This window comes from Candoia aspera, chromosome 2 (genome assembly GCF_035149785.1).
Source record: "Candoia aspera isolate rCanAsp1 chromosome 2, rCanAsp1.hap2, whole genome shotgun sequence".
Lineage (NCBI taxonomy): Eukaryota > Metazoa > Chordata > Lepidosauria > Squamata > Boidae > Candoia > Candoia aspera.
Genome location: NC_086154.1, coordinates 133,227,561 through 133,242,935, shown reverse-complemented (window position 1 = coordinate 133,242,935; position 15,375 = coordinate 133,227,561). Strand labels below are relative to the sequence as shown.

The 15,375-nt window shown below is 44.0% G+C and overlaps 1 protein-coding gene across 2 annotated transcripts in view; it reads left to right on the top strand.

Moving 5' to 3' along the window:
* Positions 1–14,657, top strand: part of ESYT1 (extended synaptotagmin 1) — a 70,894-nt gene extending 56,237 nt beyond the window's left edge. The window contains exons 19-32 of one of the 2 annotated variants that reach the window (XM_063293681.1): positions 956–1,038; positions 1,357–1,405; positions 1,723–1,812; positions 2,559–2,654; positions 4,083–4,154; positions 6,139–6,225; positions 7,266–7,409; positions 7,772–7,935; positions 8,697–8,750; positions 9,241–9,339; positions 9,981–10,112; positions 10,640–10,742; positions 10,846–10,895; positions 12,546–14,657. In XM_063293681.1, the coding sequence (XP_063149751.1) occupies positions 956–1,038; positions 1,357–1,405; positions 1,723–1,812; positions 2,559–2,654; positions 4,083–4,154; positions 6,139–6,225; positions 7,266–7,409; positions 7,772–7,935; positions 8,697–8,750; positions 9,241–9,339; positions 9,981–10,112; positions 10,640–10,742; positions 10,846–10,895; positions 12,546–12,579 (1,257 nt within the window). In that variant the 3' untranslated portion in view covers positions 12,580–14,657. The remainder of the gene's footprint in view (positions 1–955; positions 1,039–1,356; positions 1,406–1,722; positions 1,813–2,558; positions 2,655–4,082; positions 4,155–6,138; positions 6,226–7,265; positions 7,410–7,771; positions 7,936–8,696; positions 8,751–9,240; positions 9,340–9,980; positions 10,113–10,639; positions 10,743–10,845; positions 10,896–12,545) is intronic. The other variant, XM_063293682.1, reaches the window with a different exon arrangement.
* The last annotated feature ends 718 nt before the right edge of the window (positions 14,658–15,375 follow it).

Below are 15,375 nucleotides of genomic sequence, written 5' to 3'. Positions count from 1 at the left end.
TGCCAGAACAGCTCAAATCTCACTGGAAAGCATCAGGTTTTTTTCTGTAATGCTCTCCCAGCAACAACAACAAAAACCAAATAACCAAATCCAACAAGGTAAATAGCCCAGTAAAGAGAAGTAGTTTTGGACTATCTCCCTGATGATTTCCAATTTTTTTTAATCCATGCAACCTCTGTGCAAGAGTGATCAGAAGTAGAATATTTCTTTCACTATTTTTTTTCATTGGCATGTTAAAAAGTACTTGTAAATTAGAAGTCCTAAGCAGTATCCTCCTCCCTGGATGAACTTGGGTTATTACCACAACTTTAAAGAAATTATATACATATGCAGAAAAGCAGAAACCAGGGCCAGTTCAGAAATCCCTTTTAACAACCAGCACAATGAAAAAAAAAAGGAACCTCTCTCTCAAGTCAGAATCAGCCCCTGATGAATTCTTGGACATTTCCATGTAGTGTCCTATAGTAGTGTTTGCCACTAACTCTTCTGGAATTTTTTAAAAAATGCCCAGGTTAGTTTATAACCTCCAGATTTCTTTATGATCTCCCATGCCTTGTGTAGCTTTTGAGATCAGCCATGCTTGGGTAGGTGCTCCCATCTGCAAAATGGAATAGGTAACAAGTAGTCAGTCACCATCTTCCTCACAAACTTGAACCTTGGGTTGATGATTGGAAGGGATATTTCTTTACTTTACTGGATAGGTATATCTAACCATTTAATTGACTAAACATGCGACTGTATGTCAACCTTTTCTCCTTCCAAAAAAATAGGGCCAATATCCAGGATTTGGGGTTCCTCCTCCTAGCTTTTCCTCTTTTGGCTTAATACACTGAATCATTCCAGAGCTGAAATCAGAACAAAACTTGGCTTTCACTCCTATTCCACTAAAGGCTCCTACTTTGATCTGTGCTGCTGGCTTGTGTTCTTCTCTACAACAGCTCACTTTTTCTTCTAGGTCATTGTGAGCAACATCCCAGGACAGGAGGTAGAGTTCGACTTGTACGATAAAGATGTTGACAGAGATGATTTCCTGGGGAGGTAAGTTTCGAGCAAGGAAGAAAATTGGATGAAAAAGTTCACTGCTCTCTCCCTCTGAATGGGAAGCCAAAAAAGGCACTTGGATATCCCAGATTCCCCATGGGATAGAAGAGGGAATATATCTCCCTATTCCTTTCCTAAAGATTTAATCTCACAGCCAGATTTGCCTACTCTTTCTTGGCAGAGAAGGTTAGTCCCGTAGAGTTGGGCCTCTCCCTCAGCACCCAGTGATGTGCTTTTGTAAGGAGGAGGTGGAAGGAAGGAACACCTTTCCTTAATGCTGTGATCTTCTCTCTTCTAACTTTCCCCTTCCCCCAGGTGCAAGATCCCTCTGAAGCGTGTGCTAAGCAGCAAGTTTGTGGATGAGGTAAGACTGTGTGTTGCAGTGGATAAGAGGTTGGACTAGGACTGAGGAGACCCAGGTTCAAGTCCACCATTAGCCAGGGAAAGCCATTGGGTGACTTTGGACCACTTGGTCTCTCTCAGCCCAATTTGCTTCGCAAGGATGTTCTTGTCTAGATAAAAGGAAGGGAGCTTCCCATGGGAGCCACCTTGAGCTCTTGAAGGAAAGGAAGTATATAAATCTGACCAAAAACTAAATAAAAGGACACTCTCTTTATGGCACTGGGGAGGGCAGGGACATGCTGATCTGCCACCATACATTTTACCTCCTTCATGTTTCAGTGGCTACCCCTGGAAGACGTGAAATCAGGACGTCTCCATGTGAAACTGGAGTGCCTGCCCCCTCTACCCACCGCTGCTGAGCTGGAGCAGGTAATGGAAGCCATCAGGAAGGAGGCTGCCATGTAGGGTTGGCTGGAATTGGGAGGTGGGGAAGAAAGCTCTTCATTTTTAAAGAGGTTAAACTGTTCAGATGCAATAACAATAACAATGTTGTTCCCACAATTTATGGTTCCTTCTCAGATTTTCCTCTCTAGGACAACAAGCCAGCATATTGTGAATGGGTGTGTTTATATTTTCTCATCTCCCTTTGATGGGTTGTGAAAGGCATGGGGAAAACCAGAATCAAAGGTGATGCTGTACAGCATCTGAACACCTTCACAGAGACATCAACAAAACTGTCTTCTTCTTTTGCTTTGCTTGTTTTGCCAGACTGTGATCAAAGCCAGACCTGCTGCTCAGACAGTTGAAAAGCTGAGGGACACTGGAGCTGGGGGAGGGATTATGGGTCCCACAGACCCTCAGCTGCAAAGTTGGGAGGAAGCGTTCTTACTGTCACCTGCCTGGCTTTGATGGTGGATGGAGTTGAGCAACCACTTAGCAACTGATCATCACCTCAGATCCTTCTGCTGGCAGCCTTTTCGCTTGGATATAGAAAGGGCTATTTTATGATGAGCGTTGCGTGATGTGGGTTACCAAGGTCTTGTGTAATAATTGTTGCTTTGAAAGGAACACATGGAAGAAATAAACCCACCCAGTTGGCTCTCTTCCATTGTGTTCTCTGGTGGTGGGTGGTAATATATCTAAATATTGCCCTAACTGTTGATCCCCTCTTGCAGGTTCTGAGAGTGAACAGCTTAATCCAGACCCCAAAGAGTGAAGAACTGTCATCTGCCCTCCTCTCTGTCTTCCTTGACAGGGCAACTGAGTTGCCAGTGAGTATCAGTAGAATATTTCTCTGTGCTCTGCCTCTTAGTTCTACGAGTGGCTATTGCAGCTAGAGAATCCGTGACCAGAAACTCAGTGCTGCGGTTGCCATCTGAACAACACAGTGGAGAGAAGCACCAGCAGAAACTAGTCTGGAACACTGTATTTCATTGACCAGGAACACTTGAATTCAGAGCCCACTCAGCCATAGATTCAGAGCCTAACTAATCCAGAGTTCCCAAACTGCAAAGGTGGCTGTTTTTTTAGCTGAACTGGAGCAGTCCAGGAAGGATGAATGGAGTCTGGTCCTTTCTCCATCTGATTTTTTTAATGCTCATTTGCTTTAATCTAGTCCAGTGTTTCTCAACCTCAGCAACTTTAAGCTGTGTGGACATCAACCCCCAGAATTCCCCAGCCAGCATGGTGGGCTGGTTGGGGAATTCTGGGAGTTGAAGTCCACACAGCTTAAAGTTGCTGAGGTTGAGAAACACTGGACAAGTCCTTCTCAATCTCGTGCTCCCTAGTATAGGGGTTCTGTAATTCCTAGAAGTATCAGCAACTGTAGCCAGTAGGAATGCTGGAATCATAGTCCCAGGACACGTAGGACTTCCACACGAGAGAAGGTTGGTTTGGAGCAGTTTTCTAGTACAAATACAGGAAATGAACTAGGCTGCTAAAAGAAAAAAAAGGTGACTCAAGGAATAATGTACAATAAGATGAGATGAAAGATGGGTTTACTTCTCTGCACTGTAAAGGTTGAATTTAATTGCTTTGTTTGCTTTTAATATCTCAGGTTTTAATTTGGGGGGGGAAATGGGCTAACATTCTTGATAAAGGTATTTCTGGTAGCTGATTTAGAATGTCTGTGGCAATACAAGGGTCCATAAGCCCTGGGGAAAGGGTGGCTGAAAGGGGAAAATTTAACATTATCTAAGCAAGCGGCTGATCCCCCAAAGCTAAACAGGATCAGATCTGGTTAGTACTTGGATGGGAGACTGCCAAGAGATTCCAAGGCTATAGACTAGGCTGGGAAGCTTTAGACTTCCTAGAAGAAGGCACAGGCAAGCCACTTCATAATGGAAACTATATGGATGTACCCATGACTTCACCAGGAGTTGAGCTTGACTGGCACAAGTCTTTATCTTTTAAGGATATTGCATAGAGAGTAGTATCAGGAATTAAGCATTCTTGTGTAATAGCAATCCCTCCTCTTCCGTTCCCATGACTCCCCTAATCCACGCAGTGACAATTCTGCACACAGGCATTTCTCTTCTGCTCTGCCGGTGTCTGAGTAGTTCTGAGCTAATATCAGAGAGACACCAGATTAAAATGAACCACGTGCTTCTGTGTGTACAGAATGCACAAAAGTAATGGTGTATCCTCCGAATACCCTGAATAACAGAGTATCAACCATTTTCTCTTTCCCATTTTGCCAGCTGCGGAAGGGATCGAAACCCCCAAGTCCATACGTCAGTCTCTCTGTCCGTGGCGTCGCCTATAAGACAAAGGTAAGGACGTGGGGAAGAAGGAAACAATCATGCTGAAAGTGGATAGTAAATCATGGCTTTGGAATAGAGTATAGGGGAGAGGAGGGGGTGGGGATACATCCAGGATCTCCTTTGGGGATTTTAGTACAATGCTGAAATTTGCCAGCAGTGTTGGATTTAAAATAGAAGCTGAACAGCATGAATGTGCTTTTAGAGGTAACAAATGGGGTGCTATTGTTCAGCCTAGGAATTAATGATCAGTGCCAGAAGCAGGCTGGCATGTTCTTTCTCCATCCTAGTTCAGAGGAGGGAGATGTAATGCAATTAGCAGGCAATTGCTAATTTACTGCATTCATTAGGAGATCCCCAGTGATCTTTTGCCTCTCTCTCTTTTGAGAAGACTAGCAAAGATGGTGAAGTGAAGGTGTGAAGGAAGAAAAGAGGAGGCCACAAGATGAAAGGGTTTCTGGCATAGGTAGGGTTTGCACATATGTACAGATGTGCAAACACACACGCACACTTTCTTAAAGAAAGAAGATTTAATAGGTAACCTGGAGGATAACTTTTTTCTAGCTTTAGAGCCACAAACAAATAGATCTCTCTCAAGTTCTATATTAACTATACAAAAGCAATTGGTGGTTGGTTCCAAAATAAATTTTGAACTTTTTAGGTTACTAAATATTTTAGTAAACCAAAGGGTTACTTCAGTATTCGTTCTATTAATTATAATTGTTTTGGATTCTTTAATAAAAGGAAAGTAATAGAACAATTAAAAGAAGAAAAGCATCATCCACGTCTCTTTGAGAAATCTGCCTGTTAGAGAAATGCCATTGAAAATGTACTGCAGAAATGTTTTGTTCAAACAAAACTCCTTGCTCAAGGATCATGTTTAAGGAAACTTGTTCAATGTGTATACCACTGAAACTAGCTCTGTACAATGGTGAATTGGCTGATGCCTGTCATATGACAATGATGATACTAGTAATCTTTGGAAAAAAATTTGATTAAAAAAAAAAAAATAAGGTAATGCTCCTCAACTAATGGGTCTTATGTCATAGATAGATTGTGATATGATTGCATAATTCAAAGCTTATTTTCTCTTAATTTCCAGAAAGTTACCTGTTCTTTTACTGAGCCAAGAGATTAGAATGACCCCTTTAAGAGACTGGCTGCCTCCTTCCATGCTTAGATTTTATTTAAATACATTTGGCCTGCATATGCTCCTATTGCTTACTGATGTGATAGTCTTCTGTTCTCTGATCTAAAGAGGGGGACATAAGGTTTAGAATATGGTTTTAATTTTCAAGAGAGGGGGGTCCCACAGATATAGTAAGTTTATAAGTAGTTCCCCTTTCGAAAGCTGAAGAAACTCTGAATCTTCTCGGGTGAATGAATGCTTGTGAGATCCAATAAATAATAAATAAATAAGTACAGTAAGTACAACTCTCTTAATCAAGTGAGTAGGTACAAAATAGAGTTGACTCAAATTGCTTCTTATAAATATACAGTGTATGTTAAATGCATGGCAAATCAGGAAGAGCAGGTGATGGGTGAAGAAAGGGAATGGCCAGAACTCCAGGTTTTACAGTAGTGTATATATCTCTGCCACAACCATCAGTGAATAATTGCAGAAGGAGACTTTTTTTGAGAAACATTTGGAAACTCTGCTACGCTATGGATAATTTTTAATTAAGGACAGTGATGAATTTTTATATAAACAGATTACTTCTTGGTGGAATAAAAAGTATTATATCAAAGAGAAAAATGACCCAGTCAGCCTACCACTTGTAACTCACAAGGTAGACATATTCTGGAGTACTGCCATGTTAAATCAGTCTTGATTATCTGCCCACCCCCCATGCTTAGTGGGACTGAATTATAACTAACTTCTTTTTATTTTGATGGGATGTCATATTCTGTGCAAGTTCTTAAGTCACCACATAGCAAATGCCGTCTTTCTCTCTTTTGTATTTTCTAAGTGTAAGGCCTCTGTCTCTGCCCTCAGGTCTCCCCTCAGACAGCAGAACCTGTGTGGGATGAAGGGTTCTCCTTCCTTATCAAGAGGCCCCATGCGGAATCTTTAGAGTTGCAGGTAGATGTCATGGACGCATCTTCCCCACAACAACCGTTCTCCTGTGCTCCACCATCCACACATGCCAAGCCAAATCAGCTGGACTCAGTTTGCTTGATTATCCTACTGCGGAGAACTTTGGGGTCTCCTGATTTGGTAGCGGGAACTGAAACTTCAAATATGGAGACCAAGCTGTTCAAGCAGTGTGATTGTGGACTAGCTGCCACAACAACAGATGGAATGGTCTGAGGGTATTTCTGTTTACAGGTAGGAGCATTGGCAAGTAAGTTCTCTCAGCCTTTGCTAACTTCCTGGTAGTTTTAAGGGTTACCAAAAGATAATTTTTATCAGTGATGTGCTCTGAATCTTTAGCATGTAGTACCTTCAAGTATTATTTTTCCAAATGTGGCTTGACTACTACATTCATGTAAGGGGGTTCTTTTAAATGAAATACCTTTTCTTTTTTTTCTTTCTGTGAAAGAAGAAAAGGATATTAATGAGACTAAATTTTTTAGAGCGCTGCAGAAGCTAAATGGCTAAAGTTGAGGTATCTAGTATGTGTGGTTTATGTATATGTATTAAGTATAAATGCAAGAAACTCCATGCACCTGTGCTGTCTTCATGGCGCTTGGGAAGGTTGCAGCAGATAACTGTATAGATCTGTGAGGCTTCCACCTAATTCCCAAGAGTGAGAAGCTGGCTGAAGGGAAGCAGAGTCAGCCCATCTTTACCCTTGAGCCCAAAACCTCAAACCAAGCTAGTCCTTGTGCTGCAAAGAATCCTTAACTTGGGAGAGGAGACTATCTTCACAACTCAGTTTCTTTCCCCACAGGATCCTTTAGGAGGTAAGGAGAATAATCTCTTTGCAGCTTAAAGGAAAGGGAGGGAGACTCAGCTGTATCTTCTCAGAAGCTCCTTACCTTACAAAGAAACTATCTTTTTCTAGCTCAGAAGCCTGGAAGCTAGAAGATTTCTTTCTGGACGCACACCCTCTGATTCTCTCTGCTTCACAGCTATGACATGTAGAGGGTCGCCATCTGTTTTTTGTTTTCCTTTCACAGGTCAAGGATGATGGGCACATCCTGGGCATGCTGTCACTCCCACTGTCACAACTGCTGGCCGCAGAGGGGCTCGTCCTCGACCGCTGGTTCCAGCTCAGTAACTCTGGTCCCGCTAGCCAGGTCTTGATGCGAGTGCAGCTTGGGGTAAGTGGATGTGGGGGCCTGTGGAAATGTCCTTGGGAGACAGGAGGAAGACCCGCAGCCTGGGCAACAGCCTGATAAGAGGCAGCTCAGTCTGCAGGTGGGGGAAAAGCCTGGGAAGAGTTTCAGAAGGGGCCCTCCTGAGTTTTCCAGAGACTGAAAAAGAGGAGAGGAGAAACACTTTCAGTCCTGCGAGATTCTGTTAAATGTAACCTTACAATAAAGATAGAGCTTGTGCTTCTGGTTGTGCTTCTTGTTGGGACTACCTCAAAGGGCTAACAGTGGGGTTGTGGGGAAGTTGTGGGGAGAAGCCAGTCTGGGTTATGGCAGAGCAGGCCCTAAGTGCCTTGCTCTCAATCCCACAGCTTCTGATTTCTCAGCACTCTGGGGTGGAGGCTTTCCATGCTGCAGCAGGGGATGAAAATGAGGAGAACTCCCAGAAGGGGTCAGAGACTGAGCTGTACATCAGAGAGGATGGAGACTCTGGCTCCCCGCAAGAGCTGCGCCAGCGGATCCCCCATGCCAACAGGTAAGGAGGGCTCCTTGCATGGAGTACAGAAGCCATGCAGATGGATGACTCCTGTTTGTGTTTAGCAAATTGACTGTCTGCTGTCCCTTCTTGCACACAGTCCAGTATTCTGTATCGAGAAATTATCCTCTCCTCTCAAGATAATTTCTGAAGGAACAGCCATGCTCGTCTGCTGCAGCTCTAAATAAATGAAGCATATGCTACTCTGGGCTACCATCCATTTCATAAGCTGCTAATAGCAGCAGGAAACTTGCAAAATCAATTAAATTGCCTCCCCTGCACACACACATGCACACATAATATTCATGGCTTTCTGCTGTAGGAAATGGACAGCCCCTAAGCAAGAGGCTGGTGTGTGTGCATCTCTGGGCATCTGTAGGTGTGCATGCACATGTTACCCCTGTTCTCCCTCTGAGCACCTGAAGCAGCCTTCAGGGCTAAAAAGGCTGTCCTGTTGTTGAATCATTTAATGCTGATCATTTAAGAGTGTGATAGCCTGTAGGTTTAACTCCTCCCTTGAAATTCTGTTTCCCCCCCTTTCACCTGACTTTCAATGCTAAATGTCTTTTCATGCCTCTGGCTGCTGTGACATCAGAGAAAACTTGTGTGATGTCACAGAGGGCTGTGCCAGTCTCCCATGAGGAAACTCTTTAGAGGGGAGGGGCGATTGAAAGCTGAACTCCATGAGGTCCAGGCAGGGTCAGCGTAGGAGACGGAAGCCAGTGCACTGTGGGCTTTTGAATAACCTCTTGTTGATGCAGATCGGTTGAGTGGAGCTTTTTACCAGAAAGGGAGAGACAACGCTTGCTGTTTATGTACGTAATATATTTGATGCTTTAAAAGGTGAGCTCTCTTCTGCTGTTTCGTCTTGCAGCACATTGCTCATCTGGGCTTTGGGAATTCCAGCAAGTTTACTCCTCCCCCTGTGGCCCTCAGAGCTGCAGGAAGCACCTCAGCTTTGCTTCCCAGCCCTCCTCATCGCAGCCTTACATAGGCTGCCACTGCGACCTGCCACCATTCTCATTGCCGATGCAGTTTGCCATCTCAGTTACACGTTACTCTTACCACGCAGAGAACAAACCCTCCTGCCTTTAAGTCCCCGCCATCCTTTTGGTTCAGATCTTTCAAATGGCATCTTCCCTTCCATCTTTCTGTTATCTTCAGTGTTCCTTGTCGTTACATTACTTTTCTCAAGCTGCATGTGCTACCAAAGGGTCTAAAAGCATTCCCCCTTTCCTCGCACCAGACCCACGTGTTTCCACCTCCAGTAATATTCCTCTGCACTTGTGTCTTTCTGCCCTGCAGTAATCTGGAGCTGCCAGATGCATCCCTGGGACAACTGCACCTCACTGTCTGGTACAACATGGATGCAAGGAAACTGATTGTGATCATACATGCCTGCAGGTAACAGCTGTAGGATGGATTTGACTGGGGAGAGGAGAAACAGAAGGTGAATTGGGTACGAGCCTCCAGAACGATGGCTTGGATCTCCTCCTGTAGCATCAGAACATGGAGATAATTCTAAGCCATCTTTCTGGATGACATTTTCCCCTGATTGCAGAGGATCTTTGTTTTAAACACTCACTGCCAGTGTATCTCCTTCTGGATGTCTGGTATTTTCCATCACCAGGTTCTCTAGGACAGTGTTTCTCAACCTGGGCAACTTTAAGATGTGTGGACTTCCAAGTTCCAGAATTCCCCAGCCAGCCATACTTAGTCCTGAGGACAGTTGAGAGAGGCAGAGCCAGCTTTGCAGTGGGCTCTGGAAAAACGCTTGTGTGCGAATGGTGCGGTGGGCAGCAATCAACTCAGGGGAGGTGGTTTATTTTTTTCTAACAAATGATGATAAAATGGGAGACGTTGATGGATGAGACGGGAAGGGGCTTATTTCATTAAATAGGTGTGGTTTTATCTTGCTTAGCAAGTTGATCCAAGCGGTTGCTTCTCTTTACCAAACTTACCTTTAAATGCTTCCTAGATACTTACTTCGTAGTCGTTTGGGTTCCTTCCTTCTTTAAGAGCCACCTCTTTTGACCACATTCCAGAAACCTCAAGTCAAATGCCAGGGATGCTCCTGACCCCTACGTCTCTTTGATCCTGCTGCCTGACAAATCTCGTGTCACTAAGAGAAAGACTGCTGTGCGGAAGAAGACTGCGAACCCTGAGTTCAATGAGAAGTAAGGGGGAGCACAGCAATCTGGCAGTAGAGGCGTGTTTGAAAAAGTCACCTTTGATACTGGAAAGAATAGCAGGGATCTGGGAACCTCACTGACATAAACGGATCCATCTGATCCATTTGCCCATCTTTAATTAGGGCAACATTAGCTGTTCTTTGTATTTCTAAAAGTGTTCATACACCGAAGGAGGTAAATCTTGATTGGAGTCTTTGTGAGCTTATATTGAATTAATTCATTCAAAATAAATGTTACTCTGGGTTTCTATTCTTGGAGTTACTAATACAAATTAGAAGCCATGTTCCAGTCAGAACTAATATAGGGAAAGGCACACTGATTCTGGCAATTAAAAAAATAATTATTAGAGGTAAGCTTTGTTAAGTGACCCTGGCACTTGTCCTTTTATTTTATTCATTATACTTCTAAACCAACCACCTTTCATGCAAAGGGTGCCTAGTATTATTAAGGATTTTTAAAGCCTATTTCAGAAAGCCAGTAATCGTCCAATCAATGCAATGCACTTGTGACAGGTTTGAGTGGGATCTCACTTTGGAAGAAGCCCAGCGGAGGAAGCTGGAGGCCTATGTTAAAAACAGTGTCTCTTTTATGTCCCGAGGAGAGCCAATTGGAAAGGTATGGAATGAGGCATTGCTGTGCTTGTAGCTTTAATGGCAGTAATTTCTTCTTCTGGGGAAATTCCAGGCATAGGACTCTTCCTTCTTCGTTTCTCTTCCAGGTACACATTGACCTCTCCCAAAAGGACCTCACCCAAGGTGCTGGCCAATGGTAAGTGTAGGAGAGGGTACAGGTAACATAGGAGGTCTTGGGCAAATGCCAAACCACCTCCACTTCTATAGCCCTTACTGTACCCAAGATTCGTGGTCTGGCAGAGAAGTGATCATGCAGGAGCCACATGGGGTGCATGTGTGCATGTGTGTTTTCTCACAGTGTATCCTCTTTGAAAAGGGCTCCCGGGGAGCAGGCATGATTTTTCTCGGAGCTAAGTAGAGTCCTATGAACAAGCTCCCACCTTAACGTTACAGTGGTGGAGTCTCGTCCGGTACAACCCAACTGAGCAACCTTTTGTCAGTTGAGAGTCACATTCTCTAAGCAGCCATCTGTTGAGAGTCGTAAGACTGAAGCAACTGCTCAGAAAGGGCCACCCTTTCTCTCTCTCACCCGCTCTCCTCTGAGACTACGTGTTGCAGGGGGAGAAACGCTAAGCTGGAGACGGTGGATCATAGTGGGAAGCTTGGTTCAGAGGGCGTGACATGGGGAAAATCTCACTCTGAAATGGAACTGGAGAGGTGGATATAAAAGTATTTTGTGGGTCCTCTGTTGAGGAGAACCTGGATGCAAGTACCAGAAACCTACACAAAGGGAATTGGTGGTTTCTTTTTGGACTCATATCCTGAGCTATTTTCCAGAGTTTTCCTCTTTTCTCTCTCAACAGCTCACTTCCATCCATTCCACTGTAAATGGGCTCTTTGGATAAAATTGTTTCCTGCATGCCAAGGCCAGGCTGGGCATATGTATTCATTCTTAAACTTTGTGAGTCATGATAAGAATCAAGGTTGTGCTGAATCAGACCAAAGGCTTGTCCAGTCTGGCCTTCCATTCCTATCGTAGATGTGTGGGAAGCCCGCAAGCAGGACATAAAGCTACTTTCTGTCCAGTAGTCTCAAAGTGACTTTCAGTAGATTTAGCAAATCTACCGCTGGCTAAAACAATACTGAAATTCACATTAAAATATGAATTCTGTGAACAGAACAAAACAAAATGCATAGCCATCTTCACCCTTGAGCGTAGTAGCCATCTGCAGTATCCAAAATCAGGTGTCTTAGAACTTCAGAAGAAGCAGCTGAGAAAATGATTGGCAGTCAACTTGCCTATGAACCTTCAGTAGCATTAGGTATTAGATGCTGGTGGCCGCGATGTCAAGAACAGAGTGTCAGAAAGTAAAGGTGATGGTTGCAGCAGATGGATTGGTAGATGTGTCAGTGTTACTATGCCATGACTGCCATCTTTATTTTTTGACCCTGCTGCAGAAGCTGCTGGCTGGTAGGAAAGGCCTCCCTGCCAAGCAGGGCATGTTGAAAGAGCAGAGCTATTTTGAGCATCCTTTCCTATAAGAAAGGCAAGAGAAATTTAAAACATGGACATGGGGTTTCAAGGAAAAGGAGGTGAGCTCCAAACATCATGTATGAAGCTTTCCTAAATGCTGGGATTCATCTCGCTTCCCTTCCCTCCAACCCAAGAGGTAGCAAATCACTATTCCCATACCTGAGGGCAGTTTAGCATTCTGTCTGCTTCTCCTTGTGGGAGAATGAGAAACAAAAATTCAACAATTTGGTCAACTTGGTTTACAACTTGAGATGGCTTTGGGGATTTTTTTTTTATTCCTGAAGGTCAGAAAAGGCTTTCCTTATCTTGCAGGTATGATCTAAAAGATGACAAAAGCAGCTCCTAGTTTCCCTAGTGCCTCCATGATCCAAGGACTTGAGTTGGCATGAAGACCCCCACCGCTGCTGCTGCCATCCTTCACTGCAAGATTCCAAGCTCATCTTCTGCCGGATGGGCCTTTCAGTGTTTTGCTTTCTTAAGCAATCATAGAATTGTGTTTCTTAAATCTTCTTTTTCAGTGTGAAACCAATAGGGGTGGAAAAATAACCCGATTGGATTTTTGAAGGGAAGATGGACAGAGATCCACATCCTGCATTCACCTTGCATGCTTCTCTTAGCACTGAAAACCATATGCTGCCTTTTATCTTGACCAAAGAAGCAGGCCTTTTTCACCTTTCTGTTGGGGATGCAAGCTTCGCTGTCTTGCAAGCTGATGCTTTCAGCAGATCAAGATCAAGAGCTGCCTGAGCTTATGTCAGGGCATTAGGTGAAAAGATACAAGGAGAACAACCTGGAGGGACCAAGTATTTCTCCCGTGTGATAATGGGCAAATGACCTCCTTTGAAACAAAGGTTTCCAAACATGAAGAGGGCCATAGATGTCTTCAGAGAGGACAAGGACCAGTTATTTAGAAAGGGAACACACGCTGGCAAAATTGATTAAGGTTCTGTCCTAATTCTCCTACTAGCAGGGCTTTCAAATGGCATTCAGTCACCTGGAACAAGAGGAATAAAAACTGGGGAAGTGCAGTGGCCAAGCAATTATTATTTGCAATGTTTATATTTTTCCCACATTGAGCGCTGTGCATTTAGCTGATACTCCAAGATGGGAGTGTCTCATCCCAACTTTTTGCATGTTGTTTGGTGCCTTCTTGCATTCTAGTCTGTGATTTGGTGTGAGGAGTGAAAGCCTCCTGTTACACCAAGTTCTAGGACAGTGTGCATGCTGAAGTAAGGAAATTTGGATTCTGTGCTCCAAATCGGATTTACAGAACCTGTCTACCTATATATAATGACTTGCATGGTTTGCATTTTGATTACTTCCAATCTACTTTGTATGGTGAGGAGAAAGATAGATACAGAAACTGTGAGGATATAATGCTTCAAGGAGCAACAAAAATCACAAGAAATGAGATAGCCAGAAAAGGCCTGTGCTGATTTCCAAACATGAACTATAGGCATGATTTTCCTTAACTAGCATGAACAAATTTTTAAGATGAGCTTCTGGGCTTTCCACATATGTAAACTAAAGAATTTTAACTCTCCTTTTTTCACTGAACAATCACTGTTTGCAAATTTGCAATGCTGTGCCCTACAGTGCCACTTTGGCAGGGATGGCAATTGAATCGATCCCTCTTCAAAAGGAAGACAACCGCACGGTCACCATTTTTGCACCAGTCATCCAACCATTCTCCTCTGGTAGGGAGCACGCTCCTGACATGAGTTGGCAGCTGCACTGGGGTTGGTTTTATGGAGGTTTGTTTTTTGTGGTGGTGTTATGAGAAAGAAGGTACTGTTTTAGTGATTTAAAAAATCATGCTCATAGCCCTGGGAAGGCCGATCCCAGTGGATGCCTCATGGTGGCGGTTGATTTCTTCTCCTCCTCCTGATCTTACAATGGGCAGGATCTGGAGAGCAAGAAAAGGCGGGATGTGCTCCTGGACTTCCCAGCTTAGCGCAATAAAGCATTTCCTTGCTGTGCTACCCGACGTTCCACAGTCGGGCCACTGAGCAAATTCTTTTCCGACTGCCCCACACACACCCCGCCAAGTTCCCAGTCCCTCTCCATGCATTTCTATTCACACCCTGTTGCTCTCACATCTCTGAAATAAACCTAAGATCACTATTTGTAATTTATAGATAGATTTTTTTTAATGCCTTATATCTCTTTGTACAACCATAGCAAATGGATCTGACACAACAGATACGCCTCTCCACTGGGTCTGGTGGTGCTGCCTCCACAAGATTGCTGGCAGTCTGCCTGTGGGGGGCTGAATCACCTGCTGCCTTCCATGCCAAACCAAGGTTTCAGCTTGCTGCCTTCCTCAAGCAGGCTTTACCATGCAAGTGTGTTTCTGGCCCTTTGTGCCTCTCATGGCCACTGCTGTAATTTGTTGTAGCAAATAAAGAGAAGAGGAAAATGTGACCATTGCTTCGTAAGGCTTTATTTACCCTCCCTCCGTTTCCAAAGGGGTGGAAAGAAGGAAGCTGAATGGGAAAACGAGACCTCCCTTTGAGTCTTTGTGCTTTCAGCGTTCAGAACGCTCTTCTGACATTTGAACTGTTGCCTCACACTTGGACAGTGAGGTTCAAAGAAGAGGGCTAACAACATTACAGGTATTTTCATCTAACTGGCAGTGCCAATTCTCAGTGGTTGGGTTGCCTCCTGTACTATGTTCCTCACACTTTGTTGTGATGAAGAAGTACAGTGAGGGTCCAGCTTTGGGTACTAGAGAGGTGCAATTTAACGTAGGGCAAGTTTCTAATACTTTTAGCGTCAGTGACTGCAGATTATGCACCCGGCAGACTAATGGCCTCATCTTGGATTAATCAATTACAGTAATCACTGATTATCATTCTCAGTGACACACCTGTCTGCTATTAAAGAGGCCTGTTTGGAGGCATGATACCAAGGCCCAGCATCTGCATAACGGCACACAGCTGCCCTCTCACTGCCACCGCAGGTGGTTCTGGCAACAGCTGGAACCTGAACGTAGGCAGGACAGTGATAGAAAGCTCCAAGCTACTCAGATTGCCATTGCTCTTGCTATCCAACCCCACTGCATAAACTTAAAAACATTCTAGAGAAAAATGTTTATTGGAAAAGCTGATCTTGTGCGAAGAATTCAGTCTATGACCTACAT